At 40.2% G+C, this 24,238-nt stretch overlaps 1 protein-coding gene across 3 annotated transcripts in view; it reads right to left on the reverse strand.

Moving 5' to 3' along the window:
* Pls1 (plastin 1) overlaps window positions 1-24,238 on the reverse strand; it is a 92,250-nt gene that overhangs the window by 15,482 nt on the left and 52,530 nt on the right. For all 3 annotated transcript variants that reach the window (XM_048452524.3, XM_048452526.3, XM_048452525.3), the window contains exons 3-10: window positions 17,716-17,879; window positions 16,233-16,362; window positions 14,828-14,960; window positions 12,835-12,916; window positions 7,074-7,239; window positions 6,851-6,993; window positions 4,813-4,908; window positions 3,932-4,127 (exon numbers count right to left, since the gene is read on the reverse strand). In XM_048452524.3, the coding sequence (XP_048308481.1) occupies window positions 3,932-4,127; window positions 4,813-4,908; window positions 6,851-6,993; window positions 7,074-7,239; window positions 12,835-12,916; window positions 14,828-14,960; window positions 16,233-16,362; window positions 17,716-17,879 (1,110 nt within the window). The remainder of the gene's footprint in view (window positions 1-3,931; window positions 4,128-4,812; window positions 4,909-6,850; window positions 6,994-7,073; window positions 7,240-12,834; window positions 12,917-14,827; window positions 14,961-16,232; window positions 16,363-17,715; window positions 17,880-24,238) is intronic.

Below are 24,238 nucleotides of genomic sequence, written 5' to 3' on the forward strand. Positions count from 1 at the left end.
TGCGAGTTACTGGACCCCAGTGAGCACCTTAAAGGGAAACTCGGTGTTACTTCTGGGTATTTCTGTTTAGCCTGTCTCCCTGGGCGTACCACCATCTGTTTAAAAAGCATGAATATTATGGTATGCACAACTCGGGGAGAGACCTGAACTCTCCCTGCCATATCCGCCTTACAGAATCTACTGACAGCAAATGGCTCTAAGTGAGTGCATCTTGTCTTATTCTTTGACAAAGCGGGAGGACAATAAACAACTTAGATTGTATCTTATCACCACACTCCCTGAAGTTAAAACCTTTATACTTCTTAAAACATTTATACATCTCATCACGTCTAATGCCCAGGCCAGTATAGGTCACTCTAGACTTTGGTCCATGAGAGACTTACAATGCCATTTGGAATAGAAATCTATAAGCACCTCATCTCCAGGATTCATTCTTTATTAATTAACCAATGAGAGTAACACATGGACCGATGACCCTCCTCCATCAATTCTTAGTCATCTCTACAGTCACTTTCAAATTAAGTACTACAGAGTATGAACCTAAATATTCACAAAATACTAAATATTCATACAATCTAAAGGATTCTGTTTATTTCCATCAAATATTCAGTAAATAAACCACTTACCCTACTTCCAATTTTCAATAAATTTTCAATGCTATTACCTAACAGTTAACAGAATCTATATAATCTAGTTTTATTAACCAAATAAATTCTTGCTAAAATTCTATCCCCTCTAGTCTCAAAAAGTAACTGATCATTCTGTCATATCTGCTACACTGCTTTATAATAAACAATCTACATGGGAAAATTTTTATTAAAAGAGCCAACTCAAACAAGTGTTGCAGATTACATCCCTGAGCTGCTTCCAGCAGGACATAAACCTAAGCACATCATGTTCACTGCTTGACAACCTGGAGTTGCCTTTGCTTCTTTCTCTAACTTTCTGATGCCAAATCAAGATACATTTTCCCCCAGTAACTAGGAAATTTTTACATTGTTTCTAGTTAGGAAAGTCCAAATTACATTTTTAAATTACAAAAGATGGACTGTCACAATTTTTGATTAAGATACTCAAAGTCTATTGAGACTATTGAAACAATGGTTATTTGAAAAGGCATTAAACTTACACTTAAAAGTTTGGAAACTGTTATAAGTTTTAGAGATTTGTATTTTTTTCTATTCTTAACTAATTGTGTTATTTGGATTTTTAACGCACAGAAAGTAAAACAGATTTTCTAAGTGAGCATGTATTTACCTAGCGCCACTTAAGTCACCTTGGTAAATAGATGCTCAAAGCCAGAAGCACTATGCGTTTGTTCAGGAGCCACGGAAAGCATTTCAAAAACATATGTATTGCAGACTAGAAAAATGCCTTTAGATTACAGACAACTAACGCAACCATGTAACTAAAAATCTTAATTTCTGATTACTTGCTAGCACTATTAAATATTTTTATTTGCAAGTAAAATTGGCAAGTTTCAATAAAACAATATTTTTCAAACTGTTATTAAGAAGACAGAAAGAAAAATAACATATGCAAGACTCACTTGCATGTGCGTTACTCCTCCCGCCCTAACCCTTAATAAGCACATACTGCAGATTAAATGCTTTCATTCCTGGACATGCTAACCCTCTTCTGTGACTTTTCAGAGTAAATATTATTACTTGTGTTTTATATATATAAGAAAGTCAAGGCTCACAGCTGTCACTTGGATATTAAATGGTGGAACCATGATTTGAACAAAGTCTTTCTAATGTTATGGTCTATTTAGTTTCTCAGATAGTCTCTCTGTATGCAGCATACATGTTTGGTACAATTTGATATGAAGGTGTCACATCTAACTGGGTTTTTAAATTTCGTTAGTTCCCTATAGGCGAAATTCTCTGCGAATGAGACATACTAATATATAAATTTGGGGGTGATAAGTTCAAAGCAAAATTTCACAAGGATCTGTAAAAAAAAAACAAATTTACAGAGGAAAATAAAAATAATCTAATGATAGCCAAAGTCAAATGCATTTTTGGCAGCTATGTCAGGACATACATATGTTCTAAATAGAGATGATTGATAAATATTTCCCAGAGTATCCTAACAAGTATAGGGATACTAGAGGAAATATGTAGCAATCGTGTTCACACTGAGAACTCTCAAAAGCATGCGGAACACTAGCAAAGGAACCCACACATGACAGAGGAGCGCGCGCAAGTTGGAAAAGGTAGTTAGCAAAGAATTCAGTGACTCTAAGAAGCCGACCATTTCAATATGCCACTCTAAACAATGCCTTCTGCTGTAAGACACAGAGGGATTCTGAAATTTTCCAGACTCAAAAACAAAGGTCTTCTTTTTTTTTCTTTAATTTTTAAAGTTCTAGTTTTTTTTTGCCCTAATTTTTCTTCTGCTTAAAAAATTGAAGTCTATGTTTTTGACATTTTCCCTCTCAGGTATCTTTGTAAAGAGTATAGTCCTTATTTGGCAGGACTCTAAAAAAGAGTGAATTAAATTAGCTCTATAACTAAAAAGACCTTTAACCTGAAATTTTAGTGGTTGTGACACTGTAGCTCCTGCTGCGGCACCCCGGAGAGAGATTCTGAAGCTGCCTGGCTCTGTCTCCCGGGGAAGAAGATCGGGCAGAAGACACACTGCTACGGGAAGCTCTATTTCCCAAAGCAGGGCGGCTAAGCCTTAGGTTGCCTCGCCCCCTGGCAGCTCGCCAGGTCACCACACTTTTTCCTCTTCATTTTAATATTCATGGTGTGTGTGAAAATGGGAGGAAGTGGAAGAGTCTGGGTGACAGAGATAAGGAGAGAGAGCTCATTATTGAGAATGTTTTTGTCATTAAGACAATTCATATACTGTAAGCTTCAATGACTTTAGAATAGGCATCAATAATATGAAATAAATTATGTTATAAACTATGACTAAACCCTTCCGAAGACAGTTATGATAAAAAGGTTTGTCACAGGAGAGAGATAAAATCATAAAATCTAATCTAAAATAATAAAATCTAGTTTATTTACTGAATATTTGATAGGTCTAATATGTTTGCCACAATATCCCATCGCTATAGAAGGCAAATTAGGTAGAGTGCACATAATCAAAGCCTTGCTCTAGCTAATAATTTCATTTGCATTTCTTGCTTGTAGTCATTCATTCCATAGGTATATTAAGACAACATAGCATGAAATTGCAAAACAATAAATATCAACCCAAGTGGAAAGAATAAATGCCACTAATAAAAAGGAAAATTCAGAATGAATGTATTTATAGAATATAGAAAAGTACTAAATACAGTACCTACATTAGGAGGGGTCAAATCTGCATTTCATGAAGCAAAACAGGAAAGTATTATATTATGAAACAGATAACAATCACCTAAACACAATAAATAATGAATATGATAATTTTTCATATACTCTAAAAATATTAAAAAGAGCAATAATGAAGTCAAACTTACTTTCAAAGGGGAAAATGCTATCAAGGATTACTTTTTCTAATAGACAATTCATTCTCTACACTGGTGGCAGAATTAATAGAGAGTTCATCCTCTCTACACTGGTGGCAGAATTATGTTACAGAATCATTTATGAGAATTCCTTAAATGTCTAATAGTTTTCACTTAACTCTTCTGGAGCAATGGCAGGTAAGTCAGATATACTCAGCATTTTCTTACACAACAAAACCCAGCAATCACGTTCTGTAATTTCAACTTCTGTTACTGCACATGCGAACACACACACATAATCGCGTCTCCCACTTTTCTTACAACAAAACCCAGCAATTACGTTCTGTAATTTCAACTTCTCTTACTGCACATGCGAACACACACACATAATCGCGTCTCCCACCACAGTCCCCTACCCAGGACAGTGAAGTAGGACAGTACCACAAAAAGAAATACAGTGGTCAGCTTGAGGCAGAAAGAACATACCTTCCAATAAATTGATATCAATGTCATTGTTGTCAGGCTTATGTAGGCACGGGTATGTGTTAAAGAGGTTCGCTACAAAGGCTAGATTTAGCTTTGGGTTTCCTGAAACCACATCTGCAGGAGTAACAAACTGCCTGCAACCAAGCTTATCCGCTTCCTGAAGCATGAATTCAGCACGCTTCAGGTCGTTTTTCTCCTACACAGGGAAATAAAACAAAATGGTCAATATCAAACTTTTACTGACATAATTTTATAGATACAATATTTACAAGCAATTATCTTTCCACAAACGCTTCAAATAATAACAGAGTGTGAAAGAACCAAAACTCAACCTCAACCATTCATTTTAAATATTTTAGTCTCTTGGGGGGCTAGAAAGATGGCTCAGAGGTTAAGATCACCAGCTGTTCTTCTAGGGGACCTGTGCTCAGTTCCCAGCACCTACATGGAGGGTCACAGCTGTCTGCAACTCCAGTTCCAGGGCATCTGGCACCCTCTTCTGGCCGCTAAAGGTACTAGGAACTTACATGGTGCACACAGGGCAGAAAGAGGATGGAGGAGAGGGGAAGGATGGGGAGGTAGAGAGGATTAGAAAGAGTGTTATGCTGTAAATTTCACTGCACTCAGTAATCAAATTCAGAGTTAAAAAGTAGACTAGATGAGTCACAGGAGCCAGGAGGAGTGGATGGTTACTGTTGCACGGAAAGAGTTTCACTATGAGACCAAGAAAATGTTCTTGAAAGAGGCAGTAGTGACGGTTACAAAGAACGAAGGATGTACTGAATGCCACTGAACTATACACTCAAAAATGATCATTTTTATATCACGTGTACTATTACTACAGGATATAAAACTAGTTTTTTTTAAAAAAAATCACTTACATTAAATCCTGAGAGATCAATGGCAACGGCATGCCCACCGTCTCGGTCACTTTTAGGAGCAATCTGATTAAGCAGGTGGAAATAGGCCTTTGAGTCCTTCAAGAAAAGAAAAAAAAATAGTATTTTAAGATAGATAAAATAAAAAATAATTTTAGGGGAAAAAGTGTTCTCATCTAAAACAAAATGGTGTATTAAATAGCGTAGGCCATCATTACCCAGGGGTCCTGAATACACAACACTACTGCAGGCTTCTGGCTTCTCTTACACCCTGGAGTTTCTAGCAATGCTGTCACTTATACCTGGAATCTCTCCCCCTCCCCTTACCGTTTTCATGTGTCCACATCCCCCAGCACCACTGCCTTCTAGGTTCATCAAAGGTTTACTCTGGGGAGGCTTTGCTGGGCTCTCTAGAATGAACCACTGCATCCCTACACCATGCTGCATCCTTCTCCATCTCTATACACAAACTGTAACCCCATTAGATTACATCATCTAACATAGTCATCTCCAAAGATGGCTACTGTATCTTTTTGTCTCCAAACATAGATGGAGTTTTTCTCAGCAGGAAGCAGGAGCTATTTCCCCTCCTCTCCTATTTAGGCTCACCTGGCTATTTGCTGTGACCAACAGAATGCTGTGACTGCCCTAGGGATTTCAAGCTCCAAATCTCAAGGAGTCTCTGGTTCTTCCCTCTTGAAGTTACCCTCTATCTAAAATGCCCAACTGTCTCCTATCCTCAGCGTGTGAGGAAGCCCGAGCAGCCCTGTGGCAAGACCTGGCAGAGGAGCACTAAGTCACATGACTAATGCCTTTGTGCAGCTTCCAGATCAGCCAGACTGACAGCTGGTCCCCGAAGACAAGTGGAGAGGAGAACCACCGAGCCAAGTTGCATCAGCACACACACACAATTATGAGAAATACTAAATCGTTGTTTTAAGCCAGTAAATTTTGCATGGTTTGCTAGGTCTAATTGGTAAACTTCTCAAAAGCCTTGACTTCACCATGCCTGGTGTAATGTCAGGAGATGCTTAATAAATATTGGAATGAACTGAACTGAATTTTAAGGAGACTGAGACCACTAAGCTTTTAGAATAGTAGTTAAGACCTGAAAGGAGGGAAAACTATGTCACTGTTGTGGCCAAAGGTGACTGAAGGCATTATATTTGAAGAGGAAATATGAACAAAAGACAGCACTACCCTAATTTTTTTTTCCAGATAATTCTGGGAAAAATAAATCGCAGAGGAGAAAAGTCACAGGGATCCAGTTTGGCAGCACCTGTGCCAGCAGTGACCTTGGGGAAGGTACTGGTGGGCGGAAGTGGATGCTACAGTTTCCTTGATGAGGCTCTCCCGTAGAGAGGAAAGTGTTTCAGGCGACTCAGGTTAGGAGTCATACCATAAGATTCCCAGAGTCAACTGATTTCCCATGTCCTCAGACAATTTGATTTTCTATTAGCTGGCTATTAACAAAATGAGAGGAAGAGTATTGAACCCACAGGGCTCCACTCCAGCAAACAGACGCAATAATTCTTAGTTCATTATAATTCAGTGTGTCAGTGGCAGAGGAAAATGATTAATCTATTAAAACTGAAACTGCCTTCATCTCATAACCAGTTGGAAGTCTTATTTTTAAAAGCCAATAAGTCAGTTTATTATTTTAAATAATTTTGTGAATATAATTGGTAGCATCTAACTCAGACAGGAAAAGATAAGCCTTTTCCTTTTTCATTCCCAATCATCTTTGTGGATTCAAATCTAAGTCTGAATCCCAATTTCTTATATCCTATACCTTTATTTCATTGCAATAAACTCAAAAATGAAAATCTAAACCCTGTGCCAGTGAGGTGGCTTGGTGGGTCATGCACTTGCTGCGGAAGCCTGGTGTTCTGAGTCCCATCTACAGGACCCACATGAGAGTAGGAGAGAATCAACTCCCATAGTTTGTCTTCTGGCTGCCACACAACATATTATGACATATGATCCCCACCAAAATAATAATAACAATAAGAAAGAGAATATAATTTTCAACCATCTAAACCTTAATGTCCTGGCTGAAGTTGTTGATGGTGCGCCACCCTGCGTTGGTCAGATGGTAGTTCACCCAGCGGAGCAGCAGCTCCTCAGGAGAAAGTCTCATCAGCTCCTCGAGCTCCTCCCCTTCCTTTAGCAGAGCAATCAGGGCTAAGAGGGAAACACAGAGATGTCAGCTCTTTCTTCACAGGCTATCCACAACTGAAGAGTAATGTATCTGATGATCTTACCTTCATTCCGAGAAATCTCAATGTCAGCAAAAAGACCAACTTTGATGATCTGCCAGAGAAGCCCCAAGACCAAGTGCGGCTTCCCTTCCTTGAGATCCTGTGCACCAATGTTGACCACGGTGCAACCAATGGCCGAGGCAGAATTCAGCGCTAGATTCAGATTTTCCTGGATTGCCAAAGGAGATCAACAAGTGAGGACATATTTCTAAAGTCTATTCTACAAAACTGTTTGTAACAACTGGTTGGAAAAAAAATCTCAGATTTTTAAACATAATATTTATGCAAGTAAGCTACTACTAGTAAAAAACTCAGATGACTAACTGTCATCTAGATAGCCCAATGAACGTCAGATCTCCATTTTTGGTCCACACGCCCCCTGCAAGCATCCACTTCAAGGTCTTCGGCTGTATATAGTGGATATATATGCTGTGTGTTCTAAAAGCACCTCAATCCCGCGTGTCTAGAACACTCAACTTTTCCTGATTTCTTTCCCCAAGCTTCTTACCATCCCATTTAACGTCAGTTCTCACTGACTTACTGAAAGCTTTAATCTTGCTTTCCTTCTTCCCAAGCCAGAAGCCCAAACAGGGTCTTTGCTCTTCTTGGCCTTCCACAGCCAGTCACCAATTCCTATCAATGTCAAAGGTATTTACCCCTGAAAACATGTCTTTCTTCAGTAGTTTCCTAACTATGAATGACCATTCTGACGCTTCCCCTGCGCACCCTACCATCAGGAGAGCTCTAGTACCGGCTGTCTATGGAACTATAAACCGAGACTATTCGTCAGATTTAAACCCTTCATACACTTCCTGCCACCGCCTCTACTCTCATTCTGCCTCGCTCTGGCACTCTCTGCGCTCTACTCAAACTGTGCAGGACCTCGGGTTCTGAGATGGTCCTTTCCTTCCACTATGTGGAAGATCAAAGTCAGGTAGTCAGACTTGGCAGCAAGCACCTTTGCCCACTAAGCCACCATGCCAGTCTGCCCAGTTGCTTAAAAACTCTGCACAAACAAACCTAAATGCATTCTTCTCTGAATAGCCTACACGAAAGAGCATCACCACACACGGGTCCCCACCCCACTTTGTCAGCATAGGCACGGCCTGCCCTGCTGCTCCACTTCACTGGGTGAACTCACTAGTCCTGTCTTCACTAACGTGACGTTTTTCTTCCAAGATTCTTTTCCATAGGCACTGTCTAAAAGATCTATTAAAAAGACCCCCTCAGACCTAAGGATCTTTTGATTTCTCACTTTGAAACTTCCCCATTGCTTCTTCCTACCAGTCTCATATTGCCATAGTGATATCTTTATCCAATCTGAATCGGAATCCTCTCCCCACTTCCCACATCTTAAACCATACTCAAATCCTCAGATTCAGCCTTCACCTTCCCAGGACCAGGACACTATAGAGGCTTTGTAGATGGGGATTTCTTCTTATTTCAATAAGCTATAAATCCAGCTCTGTCTTATCAGCAGGTTTGGAAGGCAATTCAAGGGCATCAGCTTTTAGTGTTATTTTTTTTAATGTTTACAACCCAAGTATAGCACATGTCTTACATGTCACTGGAGAAGTTGCCGTGTGTATCCAAGTAAATATTGTGTAAATAAAGTATTTACTTGGATGCTAGTTTTCATCTGATATAGCTAATATTACTGCTCTAGGCTAGGAGAGAGTAAGACAATTTCTAAACATCTAAAGAAAAAGAAGTAAAGGGCCGGGGAGACTGCTCTGTGGCCGAAAGTGCCTGCTGGAGACCTGACGTAGATCCCCAAACCCACATAAAAGGCTGGAGGACGTGGTGTGCATCTCTTCTTCTACCACTCCGGTGACAAGACGACAGGCAGATAGGACAATCAGTTAGGAACTTGATGGTCAGCTGGCCAGGAGTAGGCAGTGCAGCGGCAGAGACAAGTGAGACCCTGCCTCAAACACAGTAAATACAAAACCTTTCACTCTGACCTACGTACATGCATGGTGGCATGTTCTCCACACACACACTTAGTTTTTGAAAAGCTAACAAGAGAACTCTGCCGTGCTTTCCAGGTCTTACCAGGGACAACTGCCCTGAGTGTCCAACCCTCCTTCTCAAGGCTTGTGTTGGGGGAGAAAGGTTAAGGACAATGTGAACCAAGAGCTGGTACGGCAGAAAAGTGTAGCTCCCTGTGTTCCAGTGTATGTTACACGGGACACTCTGCCCTGCCTTACCTGTGTTCCAGTGTATGTAACATGGGACACTCTGCCCTGCCTTATCTGTGTTCCAGTGTATGTAACACAGGACACTCTGCCCTGCCTTGTAGGGATATGAACAAAGAAAAACAGCAAACACGGCAGTTCACTTGGATTACTCATCCATTTTCTTCCATTCTGTGTCCCAATAAACTGACTACCGAAAACAAGAGATCATTTTCTCATATGGGAAAATGGACAGTCTCTTGGATGGCTTCTGATATCACTTCTATTTTAATTAAATAGCCAAGTCTTTACCAACAACCTCAAACTGTAAATTTCTTTTCTTTTACTTCATATCATTTGAAAATTCTCGTTGTTCATAAAGGTTTAATTCTAGAAGAGTTTATTTTTAAAATGATTGTAGAGGGCTGTGCTATATTTAGTAAGATTAGAAGCATACTTTGTTATTTGGATTTACATAGCACATTTTTCTCCACTAGGAATGTCCAAGTGAAGTTTGTGTTTTTCCTACTGCATGTACAATAAAATTAAAACTATTATATATGTATATATATAAAACTTTAATATATATAAACATTAGATACAAATATGTACTATATATATATGTGAATATATCTGTTGCTGTCTTAGGTATGATTCTGTTGCTTGAGGAGACACCATGATCAAGCCAACTCTTATAAAATAAAACATTTAATTGAGGGTTTGCTTACAGCTTCAGAGATTAGTCCATGATCATCATGGTGAGAAGCAGAAAGGCATAGTGCTGGAGCAATAGCAGACAGAGGATGGGGAGGGAGAGGGAGAAAGAAACAGACAGACAGACACTGGATCTGGGCCTGGCATAGGTTTTTTTTTTGTGTGTGTGTGTGTGTGTGTGTGTGTGTGTGTGTGTGTGTGTGTGTTTTGAAACCTCAGAGCCTACTCTCAGTGACATACTTCTACCAAGGCCATACCTCCTAATCCTTTCCAACAGCTCCACTCCCTGGCTCATATGTGAGCCTATGGGGGCAATTCTCGCTCAAACCACCACAAATTGCACTGGTTTTTGTTGTTGTTTTGGTTTTGTTGTTGTTGTTGTTGTTTATATTTAGTAGAGGATTTAATTTCTTGTAGCTAATTTTGTATTGATTTTCCTTTTTCTTTGTTTTGAGAGCCTCCTATAGCCCAGGCTCTCCTCAAATTTATTCTGTAGCCAAAGATGGCCCCTAACTCCTCTTCCTCTTGCTCTACCTACAAGTGCTGGGATTACAGATATGTGTCACCACACTGGGTTTGATTTCCTGTTTTTCAGATCTTCACATTACTAACATTTTGCAATCCTTATTTAAATAATTGCTTTTATTTGGTAATAATAAAAAGCATGATAACTCACTTTTGATGATAAAACTTTCTCATGGTGTATTTCTTGTAAATTAATTTATTTATTTAGCATGTATGTGCACACGCCCAGGTGACCTACAACACACGTATTCAGGTCAGAGGACAACTTGCAGAAGGTGATACTCTCCACCTATATGAGTTCTGGAGACTGAACTCAGATTATTAGGCTTGGCAGTAAGAGCCCTTACCTGCTGAGCCAGCTTGCCAGCCCTCACATTCTCTTTTTGTGTATGTGTGCAAGTTTATGTGGACATGTGTGTTCATGTGTATGAGGATACATGTGTGTGCACACACATGGAGGCCAGGGAACAACCTCAGGTGTCATTCCTTGGGTGCCATTCACTTTTGTCTTGAAACAGTCTCACACTGGCCTGGAACCAGTCAAGAAGGCATAGCTGGTGAGCCATGGAGACTCCGGGATCTGTCTATGTCAAGTTCTCTACTACAGGAGTTGCAAGCTCATGCCACAAGACTAGCTTGCCCGTCCTGGAACTCACTCTGTAGACCAGGCTGGCCTTGAACTCACCCACCTGCCTCTGCCTCCAAAGTGCTGGGATTAAAGGCCAATATCAACACTGCCCAGGTAAGACTAGCTTTTAAAAATGTGGATTCTGGACACTAAATTCAGGTTCTCATGTTTTTAAGGCAAATACTTTAGTAGTTGAACCATCTCCCAAGCCTTCCCCATCTTTCCCAGATTAGAAATTCCAGGATGATAAAAGAATCTTGAGGCTGGGGATTTAGCTAAGTGACTGAACTCTTGGTTCTGTCCCCAAGTCTGGCAAAACCAAAGAGTCTTCTTGTCCGTTTCCCTTAGCTTATAATCATCGTCATCCTTCGTCCTTCATGTAGCGGTATCACAGAAACCCATTGTCATGGGGTGCAAAAACATAGTAGCAAAATCTTGTCTTCTGAAACAAGTGAATCAGCTTGTTGGGGAGGATTTCATGCGAAGCTAGTAGTACTTGTTTTGTCTGCTGAAGTTGGTCTCAGTGTGACCTGACAATCCCCGAGCCTGTTACCGTCTTGCCTCACACTCCAGAGCACACCAGCACCCCAACAGTAATTCTCTAGAATACACCTTCTTCTCTGGACTCTAAAATCTTAAACAACCAAGACAGATTTAACATCCATGGTAACACTACCCTTTCCCAGAGCTCCTACTCTTTTCTCATTTTACATCAACACCCTCACACATACTAAAGGCCTGGACAAATAATTGCGTAGAAAAAAAATTCTATCTCTAAAAACAAAACTGTATGATATTTAGGCCCTCAGCTCTTTTCTGTAGCTACTGTGAAATACAAAATATTTTATGAATATTAGTTATTATGCTTAATTAAGAAAGAGTAAATTGGTGACTATAAATTCAGACTTTGGTCAAGCCTCTAAAGAACAATTAGAAGAGAAATAAACACCTTGTGGAACTAGTAAAACATGACCTAACTGCATAATGTTCTCTTCTAACCTACAACTTTTGATTGGGCTAGCATGCCATGTGCCTTGTGTGCAATCCTCAGTGTGAAAGAGAAAGAAAGGAGTCGGGAGAAGGAGGAAAGGATGGAGGGAGGAAGAGGGAAGGAGGAGGAGGAAAGGGAAAAGGGAGGCGATGAGGAAGGAAGTAAAGAAGAAGGAAATGGGTGGACACTGGCATCAAATAAACGATCATCAATAAAGTAACTACTGTAATATAAATCAAATATTATTAACTTTAATAAAGAAACTTACCCAAATTACATAAAAATTCTATTTTATTGAGAAATAGAGCTGAATTGTTACTTATTACTTGATAAAAAATAAGGGTCCAGGCTAGCCAGACATGGCGGCACACAATTTTAATCCCAGCACTCAGGAGGCAAAGGCAGGTGGGTCTCTGTGAGTTCGAGGTCAGCCTGGTCTACAAAGAGAGTTTTACTACAGCCAAGGTTATTATTATACAGAGAAACTCTGTCTTGAAAAAAAGTAAAAAAAAAAAAAAAGAGAGAGCGAGAGAGAGAGAGAGAGAGAGAGAGAGGGCAGAATCTTGGCTCAATTGCCAGAACACTTGCCTTGCAAGCAAAGGGCCTGGGTTCGATTCACAACACTGAAAATTGTTTTAAAATATTTTTAAATGGCAAATTCTTTTTAAATTTCCATTGCCACCAGATATTTCTAGCCTAGTCACCTATTACCAAAGCAGGAGTACTCACAGAAATCGTGAATGGGGTGAGCTTCTTCTTATTGATGGCCCTTTCATCAATCGTATCTGGTTCAGATAAGTTGATCATTTTGCTGAGGAGAAAATAGAAATCATTTAGATGAATATTTCTAGAATGTTTTAATTCACTGTGGGAAATAAGATTAGTTACTTCTGAACAGTAATAATAGTCCATTTTATTTTACTGAACTGCAGTTCAAGTCAGGAGCTACATTTGAAAACCTTTGATGAAATCGCCTGAGTCCTGAAGCACAGCTGCCCTCTCTACAGCAGCCACCTGCGCTTTCTGCATCTGTCCTGAAGCACATCTGCCCTCTTTCCACAGCAGTCACCTGTGCTTTCTGCATCTGTCTTGAAGCACAGCTGCCCTCTCTACAGCAGTCACCCGTGCTTTCTGCATCTGTCCTGAAGCACACCTGCCCTCTTTCTACAGCAGCCACCTGCACTTTCTGCACCTGTCCTAAAGCACACCTGCCCTCTCTACAGCAGCCACCTGCGCTTTCTGCATCTGTCCTGAAGCACATCTGCCCTCTCTACAGCAGCCACCTGCGCTTTCTGCACCTGTCCTGAAGCACACCTGCCCTCTTTCTACAGCTGCCACCTGCTTTCTGTACCTGTCCTGAAGCACACCTGTCCACTCTACAGCAGCCACCTGCTCTTTCTGCACCTGTCCTAAAGCACACCTGCCCTCTCTACAGCAGCCACCTGCACTATCTGCATCTAAGTTGTCACTTCATCAGATCGGTCATTAACATTAGCAACCTGAACTGTAAACAAATTCTGAAACAGCCAACTTTCACAGAAGTCAACATAGTGTTTTCTCAGAGGTGAAAGAATAAAAGCTTCAATGGAAGTCTTTAATAATTTAGACATTTTACAAAGAAATAATATGGATCTTGTCTCTATGCTTCAGTCTTTAGAAACTAAAATAGGGAAGTACAGATTTGATTCATAGTTAGACATTTTCTCCAAGTTGGGGAAAGATATAGAAATTATAAATGGAGGCTGAGGTATATTTTATGGATATCGATTTCCTATGCTTAGGAGTAGGTTTGGGAATTTTGTTTCCTTTTTAAGTAAACACACACACACACACACACACACACAAGCAACACTAAAGACAATGAACCATGGTACTTAGTAAACCACAGGGGGTATGTATGTTTGTGATATGTATTTCTACTTTGGAAATATACTGTATTTTTATGAAAAAACTTTAAAGACACATGCATTGTAAAAGATGTGTGCTGGGACTTGGTGATGAAAAGATGGCTTAGCAGTTAAGAGCATCTTCTTGGCCTTTCAGAGGACCAGAGTTCAATTACCAGCACCTACAAGGTGGTTCACAGCATCAGTAACTGTAGTTTCTGGGACCTAATACCCTCTTCTGACCTCCACAAGCACCAAGCATGGGCACACGTGCAAGCAACACACACACACACACACACACACACACACACACACACAAAAGAAAACTAAGAAACTGAATTTAAATTTTTTTTAAAACAAAGTGTGCTGTGACTGTTCACATGTGCTATGCATGACAAAGATAAATGCACTCTCTTAGAAAGTCTACAGTGTAGCAAGCAAAACAGACTGAAAAAGCCAAGGGTGAAATAAAATACTGTTTCATTTAGGTTTAATGAAGGAGTATCTTCCTTCTCCATCTCCTCAGGCTCCTGCCCCCACAGCACTCTTTTATGGACAAGTGAAAAGAAAAAACACGTCACCATTTTGCAATGAATGCATTAGTGGGTTCAGAAGCTTCCTGGCAGTATCATGGTAACAGATACAAAAGGTACCATAAAATAAAATATTATATTACAGGGGAAATTTTGAGCAGTACATGGTACTTGAATTTCTAGACAATCATGACTAACTCCAGGAGGGCGGGGGAATGAATCTTCCGGATTGTGGTGTTCAGGGAATGCTCACCACGGGGCCGGTGAGCACACGCAGCTCCTGTGACCAGATGTTCAACTCACCAAAGAAGGATGCCGTCTGCAAGCGATTTGAAAAGGCTGCCATCGTTGGGGTTCATAGGCAGAAGATGGCTACAGTCTGGGTCATTCTCGAGAGCCTTGTTTATCCAGTTAACAAACGCTACTTTTTCTTCCTCTGAAAACAGAAAATCTCGGTAGGCAAAGTTCACTTCACAGCATCTACCACGCTACAAGAATGTACTTGTCCAATTCTATGAAAAGATAATAAATGACACTCTGAAAACACTACTGAAATACTCTCAGGACTTAGCATGTGGAGAAATGGGGAGTCACTGCACTTTTTCACTCAACATGTTAGAAGGGAAGAAGGAAGGTATGCATCTTCAGATAGAATACATGTGGTTTGATGTTAAAATCTTTCCAAATATGAACTGTTTCTAAAATCACATGAATTAGAAACATACCACAAGAGGTCAAATATGCATGCCTATATATAGACTGTTTAAATCAGAGAAAAAGGTAAGAAAAAGATCCGTGAAAATAAACTACATCACCTAAAAAGATTAAGACTGCTGAGATCTGGGGTGTATAAAAGTATTGTGTTAGGACTGGGAATGGCCAGCGAGAGTGGGAGAGGAACAGTATGGTCCAAACACATTACACGTGTGTATAGAGATCACAGTGAAACCCGGTACTGAAGATAAACACATGCTAAAAATAATTAAAGCACTTGCACGTGCATGCACACGTGTGTGCTTCTGGAGCAAAGCTCTTGCCTAACATGCAGAAGGCTTATTAAGAGTTAATGTTTCTTTGGGTTTCAAACTGAGCAAACAATTCAGTGAACCTATCAGATTGGACACATCAGGAGACATAACCTCTATTTACTTGGTGGCTTGATCAAAATCAGAATCGAGTATCTCCACTCTTGGACAATAGACGGGGAACAAATCCCTATAGTAAGTCTCTCCATGGTTCCTAGATGGCCCTACTAGTCAAGCCTGCCATCATGATGAGAAACCTACTCAAAAGTGGTGATGAAAGCTTGGTATAGCTAAATGGTGCGGTACTTCCCACGTGTGCATGAGGTCCTAGACTTAATCTTCAGAGATTACTCCCTAAAATCCTTTACAAATACTCCAGACATCATAATTAAACCCAACCAGAGCTGAAATACATGCAGCATCTGTTTCGTTTTCAATGCCTTTGATTTGACATATAGTAGGAACATACAGCATTCAGAAATTCTGGTATTTTTCATGTTGGCAATGCTAAACTTGAGATATATTTAAATCTGATGTCATAGTATAATTAAGTCTGCAGCTTTTTTCTTCCTCCATTGTATATAAAATAATGGGATGAATCACAACGGCAGCTGAGACTGGATGACATGTGACTTACTAAATAAATTAATGATTAAAGGACCAAATTCGGAGAGGCAGATTACCTGAGTAAGAATGCTGTGTGCCCTCGCTGGAGATGGAGGACGTGCCCCCGATAGCAGTGATCCCTTCCCTTTTGTTAATTATTTTTCGGAATGTTTTGCTGATATCTTTGCTTTTCAGCTCTTGCATTAGCTGAAATGGAATAGAAGTAAAATTGTGACATTCTAGTGGCATGAGGGATATTCAATGTTTGCATTTATTTGAAATGACACCAACATAAGCATGAATTGGGAGTCCTCATACTTAACACTTGTGTAAACGGACAATTCGGCCGTTATACCAATTATACAAAATGGACGAATGTTTGTAACCCAACGACTGGAACACGTAACATCTGAACGGAAACTAGCACACTGAAAATATTGCTGACTAACCAAGGCCCTTTATACACAGTCCAAGAAATCACTGCATGATTACGATGTTAAAAATACTTCAATGAAGGCAGACTCCTGCCTGAACATCAACATATGTCCATATAAATAAGTCAGTTTTATAGGAAATACTAGAGGCTTACAAAAACTACTTCTCCCAGTCATTCACTGGGATCTACAGAGACGTACAAGGCTAAATTAAATATTTTCTTCATGCAATACCAGTTATGATTTTTTTTATGCAGATCTAATCAGATCACTTCATTCCTCCCACTTCAGTGACTTCCTGTTGCGATTAGCATATAAACAAAGATCATCCACGGCCATACAAGACCAGATTCCTGCTTATTTCTCCAGCTACATTTCTTACCTTGCCTCCTCAGCCCTAGCCATACTAATCCTCTCTTAGACTGCTTGAGAGACCCAGTAGCCCTAATACAAGGGTCTCAGGACACACTGACACTTGTACCTGCTTCCCACGTTATTTGCAACTCCCCCCTTCCTATTTAGCTTCTCTCTTCAGATGTCAGCTCATCTTCACAGATTGAAGGATACGTCCCTGAGTCCCTGGGTCCTCCAGTCTCCCCTTCGAGCTCAGTTCCCTCCATCCTTAATGCTATGCTATGGTGCCTGTGCTGCTGGACCACAGCGGGCGTCGTAGTTGGCGTTTCTATCCATTGTGTGATTCTGCCTTCCCCACCAGCTGCACATACCACAAAAACAAGGACCACGTCTCTTTCTGCTCGTCACACTATTCACAATGCCCAGAGTTCACATAGTTAATTAATAGATAACAAATAGAAAACTAGAAAATTTATACTTTACAAATATTCAATTATGCTAATGGTCAATAATATTCAACTTAAGTACAGTTATTCTAGGGCATGAATGACTATTATCTGAACTGGATTTCCATTTAATATTCTCCTTTGCTCTATGATGTGTGGAAGTTATTTTCACAATAATATTTGTTATTAGCATAATTACCACTATTTTAAAAGCAGTGTTTTATCTGGCCCCTGCAATCAGGTCAAACCAAAGCTAGCAAAGGTATTATTGAAATTCTACTTGCAGAAAAATGATCAATAACTTAGAAAAGTATTGGACTACTTACTGATACAAATTCTTCAAAGCTGATTTTGCCATCCTTGTTGTTGTCAGCAACCACCAAAATTTTCTCCACAATCTCGCGCACCTTGTACCCAGGAAGCGGAAGATTTGCCTCCTTAAACAGGTCCTGAAGTTCATAGTCACTGACATACCCACTGTTGTCAATATCTGTAAAGATATGTGGTAAACTGTCAAGTGCAGAAAACCCAGAGCTCTGAAAGTTTGTCTCTTAAGTGATAGGAGCCTTTCTTCCCATACCTAACAATACAAGGGGGGTGTGTATTAGTTACTTCTCTGTTGCTATGATAAACACCATGTCCAAGCCAATCACAGAAGTTTATTTGGATTTAACATTTCCAGGGGGTTAAGAGTCCATCATGGCAGGAGCAGGAAGTTGAGGACTCACAGAGCTCATCTCATGGATTTAGAACTGGTGTGTGTATTTTAAGCGTGACCGAGCTCTGACAGAAAACTCAGTTTTGACAAATGACTAAATTTCAGAGAAATAAGTCTGGGGAAGTGTTGGATATATATTAAAAGAAAAATATCAGCAAAGGTCAAGATGGAATAACAACTCAGACTTCATGAAGACAAATTTATAAAATGAATCTGTTGGTCCCACATTGTTATAAAGTATCTATTTGCAACATATAAGACACATGTAATCAACAGAACTCTACTCCTAAAAAATATATGTAATCATATTTCTTGATATTTTGTCTTTGGTTACAGTTTTTATTGCTAATTTATTGCTTGCTATATATCTATCAAACTATTATGTATATTTAATCATGTTTGATGACATTTTGAGATTAGGTGTTCAAGAAACTTCAACCCTGTATTTGGACTTTGGGAAATAAACTTCTCAATGCTTCCTTGTTATCAGTAAGATGGCCCTGAGCAGGCTGTGTTACCTAGAGATTGGGAGCACTTCTGGACACAGAACAGAGATAACATAAAACAAATCTGCATAGTTGGCAACATGTCAAGTTGCCACATTGGTTGTTATGACTATGGCACGGAGTCACCGCGTGCAGAATCTGTGATGGCTAATTTTCAGAGTTCAGAGTGCTAACCATTGTATCAGATAACAAATATGGAAGTTTCATCTTTATGTCAACTTGAGAAGATTCAGAACCAGGAAATGCATGTCTGGGTGTGTCTAGGGAGTGTTTCTGCAAAGGTTTAACTGAAAAGGAAGGACCCATCTATCCCAACTGTGGCCAGCAGCAGCCCAGAAGCTGAGGAGGATGCGAGTTGAACACCAGCACACACACTTTCATTTCATTTTACTTCTCCAACTTGCTCTTTTCTCTTCCCCTCTGTAGTAGTATTATTTCCACATTTAAACACTGTTTTAACTCTGCCCAATGCTCTACATCAGTGTCTCTGACTGACACTGGAGAATGAGCTCTCAGGAATAGGATTCTCAGAAAAAAAATCTCCAAAATAAAAGGCAGAACAAATATTCAAACTATCAGATGTGTCACTGCAATAAAGAAACATAAAAAGCAAGACGACAAGCCTTCCTCGAAAGACCATAACTCCCCAACTACTGAATTCAGATGGAGGTAAAACTGGATGAAGATCTCCTAAGTTCTAATAATAAAAACTGACTAATAAAAATGCTCAATGACCTCAAATAGGACTACAAAAAAGCAGATGAAAAAAGGAAACCAGTCCAGAGCAGAGCAACACTGAGCACCAAGTCAATAAACTATGACTAAATCAACCATATGTATTTTTAAAAAGGTAGAAACAATGGAAAGAAAGCCAGCAAAACTATCAAGGTTTGGGAAGACACTAAATGAACAGAAATTCTGGAAATTAAAACTTTTGAATCAAATACAAATACAGTGGAAAAGCACCCATTGGCAACAGACTCAACCAACAGAAGAAAGAAAATCGGGGATGGATAACATTAACAAATGGGAGGAAGGAGAGAGAATGACCATAGTGTCTAAGAAGTCTAAGATATAATCAAAAGACTAAAACTAATTCTCCCCCCAGTGCATGATATGAAATTCTCAAAATATCAATTAAAAAATACTTAAAAAATAAGATCCAATTATTTGCTATTTCCAAAAATCATAGCTCACTGGCAAAAAAAAAAAAAAAACCATCTACAGACAGGCAAACGAAGGATGATGACAACCTATCAAACACATAAGAAATCAAATACAAGCTGGCCCAGCTATTTCAGTATCTGATAAAGTAGATTCCAAACCAAGGTACTCAGAATAGATAAAGAAGGCAGCCACAAATTGATAAAAGGAAATATTCATCAAGATGATAAAAGAACTTTATACATATAATAAATATAAACATATATGTAATACATATATATGCATTATATAGAGAGAGAGAGAGGAGAGAGAAAGGGGAGAGAGACACTATGAGCAGAAGAAGTCAATTATGTCCTGATACAATAACAGAAAGAGACTCAATACCTGGTGCGGGAGAATTATCAGTATTCTGTCAATCATATTTTAATAAAACGCTGATTGGCCAGGCAGGCAGTATAGGCGGGAAAGCCAGACAGGAAGTAGGGGTGGAGCAAAGAGACTGGGAGTATTCTGGAAGCAGAAGCTCTCTCTCAGCCACTCCTGAGCAGACCACCGAAGAGGCAACATGTAAGCTGTCACACTGAGAAAGGTACTGAGCCCATGTGGGTAACGTAGATAAGGATAATGGGGTAACATAAGTTATAAGAGCTAATAAGTAGCCTGACCAAATGGGCCAATCAGTTTATAATCTTATGGAGTCTTGTGAGTGATTTTCTTTGTTGCTTGCCGGCTGTTGGGGTACTGGGAGGGACAGAAACCCCAACAAGCCAGCCCTCATGTTACAAATACCCCCATAATCTTCAGGTACATCATCCAAACGAAATCAACAATAAGACATCAGAGTAAAACTACACCATAGACCAAATGGATTTAGCCGTTATCTCATAGCAGCTTTAAAAACAAAAACAAAGAAAAAAACCTAACCAAGGAGACAAAAGCCCTCTATAATGAAAACTTTGAAACAGTGAAGAATAAGTCTGGAAACACTAGATGGTCAAAAGACCTCTCATGCTTATGCATGGCAAAATTAATATTATAAAATGACTAAATTACTAAAAACAATGCACACATTAAATGCAACCTCTATCAGAATTCCAATGACATTCTTCATCGAACCAGAAAAACAATCTTAAAATCCATATGCAAACACAAAAGACTCTTAATATCCAAATCAACCCTAAACAGAAAGAACAAGGCTGGATGCCTTATAGCACCCCAAACTATACTACAGAGCCATAGCAACCAAAACAGCATGGTACTGGCACAAAAACAGACAAATAGACCATAAAATGAAATATAGGTCCCAGAAATAAACTCATACATCTATAGCCACCCAATCTTTGACAATGGTGACAAGGACAAAACATTGGAGTAAGGGTCCTGCTAGGAAAACAACATCACCATATTAGAAAAAAAAAAGAAGAAAAAGTAGATTCATTATCACTTGCCCTAAACAAAAATCAATTCAAAACAAAACAAAGACTTCAATTTAAGACCCCAGACTAAAATCATTAGTGGGGAACACAGGCAAAACACCTTGAGATAGGCAAAGGACTTGAACGTACATTTCTCTAGAGAAAGCAAACAAGTCATCGTAAAAATGTTTCAACATCTGTACTTATTTGGGAAACACAAAGCCACAACAAGATACTGCCCATAACTTTTAAGGGTGACAGTTACAAAACAATAGCAACAGAGCAAGTGCCACAGAAAGGAACAGAAATGAGAGCATGGCATCGTGTTGGCGGGGATGAAAACAGGCACACCCACAATGGGAAACACACCCGAGGAGGAACAGAAATGAGAGCACGGCATCGTGTTGGCGGGGATGAAAACAGGCACACCCACAACGGGAAACAGACAACTGCACACCAGAAAAATCAAATGTGGAACTGCAGTACGACCCTGTAAGCCCACGTGTGGAGTACACCCAGAACAGACAGTGGGACTGGAACAGGTATCTGTTCACCTGTTTTCACATCAATGTGATTCAAAATAACCAGAAACCCAGCTGACTATCAATGAAAGCACGGGCAAACAAGACGCTGTTGTTTACGCCCACAATAGAATATTATTCGGGCTTTAAAAGGAAGGCAGCTGTGACACATGCTGCCTCATAAAAGCCTCGGTTCATGCTAAGTGCCAGCAGTTGCAAAAAACAGACATGGGACGATTCTATTTACGCATGGCAGAGACAGAAAGGAGAGCGGTAGTTTCAGTGTGGCGGGATGAGGACTTCTGGAAACGGATGGTGGTGCTGAATAACTTGAAGATGCTTGATCCCACCGATCTGTACTCTCACGGTGGCCAAAATGCTCGGCTGTGTTTCAACCCACTTTTAAAAAGAAAACGGGACAATCAGCTATTTTTAACTTCCCACTTTCCCTAGTGACCTCAAAACCCTCCCGCCAGTAGGGCTGCATACGGAGTTGTTTGTGCTTGCCAGGCTCATAAATCACTGTTTATCTTGTAAGATGTCAGCGAGGACATATTCTGTGGGAGTTAGCGGTTCCCTCACAGAGCAAACTCTCCTGCTGTCAAAGTTACTCCATCAGTGGATCGTCTACTCAAAATGCCATTAATTAAATATTGCAAGATCATGTTTCCATGAGTCAGAAAGATTAGAGTTGGCATCCTCGACAAAGAAAACAGATTACTAACTCATTGTAGAGAGACCCAGGAAGGGTCTCTTTCACTAAAAGGCTCCTGTAAAATGTCTACAATGCCAAACGGGCAGATCCATTTTTATTACTTGGTTTTGGATGCCCAAAAGAAAAAAGAACATTCAATAACTTCCCAATTCTTGGCTTGAAAAAAATGCCAAGCACCGCAGACAATACTCTAAAACGTCTATTGCTAATAGCTTTCTGCAAATCAGGCCATACGCATGCAATGCTCCAGTGACCACTAGGAGTGCTTCCCTTTCCATCTCCAAGTATCAGAGGAAGGTACAGAGATTTCTTTAGAAGTGCTTATTTAACAAGATCTGCTTAGTAAATTGGCAGCATGGGGGAAGTGAGGAGAGTGGTAGGGGAGTGGGGAGAGGAGAATTGGAGAGGCAGAAGAACATGAGTGACAGGGAAGATTGAGTTAAGCAAAGGACAGAGAGGGAGAGAGATAACTTGAAAGAGGGAGTCATTGTGGGGTTAGCGAGAAAACAGGCGCTAGGGAAACTCCCAGGAAACCACAGGATGATCCCAAGTAAGAATCTAAGCAATAGTGGAGAGGGTACCTAAACTGCCCTTCCCCTGTAATCAGATTGATGACTACTTTAATTGTCATCATAGAACCTTCATCCAGTAACCGATGGAAGCAAATGCAGAGATCCACGGAAGCCGATGCAGAGATCCACAACTACACACTGGGATGAGCTCCTGGAGTCCAGTCATAGAGAAGGAGAAGCGATATTATGAGCAAAGGGGTCAAGACCATGATGGGGAAACCCACAGAAACAGCTGACTCAAGCTAGTGGGAGCTCACTGACTCTGGAACCAGCATAAGACTAAAGTAGGCCCTCTGAATGTGGGTGACAGTTTTGTGGTATGGGCAGTTTGTGGGGCCACTAGCAGTGGAACCAGTATATATCCCTAGTGCATGATCTGGCTCTTTGGGGCTCATTCCCTACGGAGAGATACCTTGCTCAGCCTAGATACAAGGGGGGAGGACCTTGGTCCTGCCGCAAGTGATGTGACAGATTTTGTTGACTCCCCAAGGGAGGCCTCACCCTCTCTGAGGAGTGGTTGGGGTGGGGACAAGGTGGGAGGAGTGGGAGGATGGGAGGGAGAGGGAACTGGGATTGATATGTAAAATAAGATTGTTTTAAATATAGATTAAAAAAAGAAAGAAAATTGGGGGAAAAAAAGAAGTGCTTATGTATATATCAATGATGCATGAATCCCTTTCTGAAGGCAAGCTAAGCCATATTTTTAACAGTTATTATTATTGTTCTCTAAGGTTCGCCCTACATGAATTTTAGTCATTGTTCGGGGGGCTGGTGAGAAATCCAGGAGTGGACCACCCGTGACCATGAGATCCCTGCTCCACACCTGACCTGTTTTCCACCTGTGCTTTCTTACCCAAGAAGTCTGCTGAGGACAGGGAAAAACACTGAGATCAGCTTTCACAGGGTTCACTGTCTACTCACATGCATTTACAAACGAGAGAGAGAGAGAGAGAGAGAGAGACAGAGACAGAGACAGAGACAGAGACAGAGACAGAGAACTGTGCTTTTAGAAGAGAGAAGTAGGAAGTTGCTAAGCTAACCATGTCAAAGACAAAACACAGGATGGTTTCAGGGAGCGGAAGAAGAAAAAGGAGACACTCGGGCTTTGAAAACCACACTGAGATTTAAGAATCATGCAGGGAAGGACACAAGACCTCCGGCAGTCTTTAAAGTGTATTTCCAAATGTTCTACACTGAGGTAAAAAGTACCATTGTCAGCAATAAAGACATGAACGCGG

This window comes from Myodes glareolus, chromosome 4 (assembly GCF_982192425.1).
Source record: "Myodes glareolus chromosome 4, mMyoGla1.1, whole genome shotgun sequence".
NCBI classification, from domain to species: Eukaryota; Metazoa; Chordata; class Mammalia; order Rodentia; family Cricetidae; genus Myodes; species Myodes glareolus.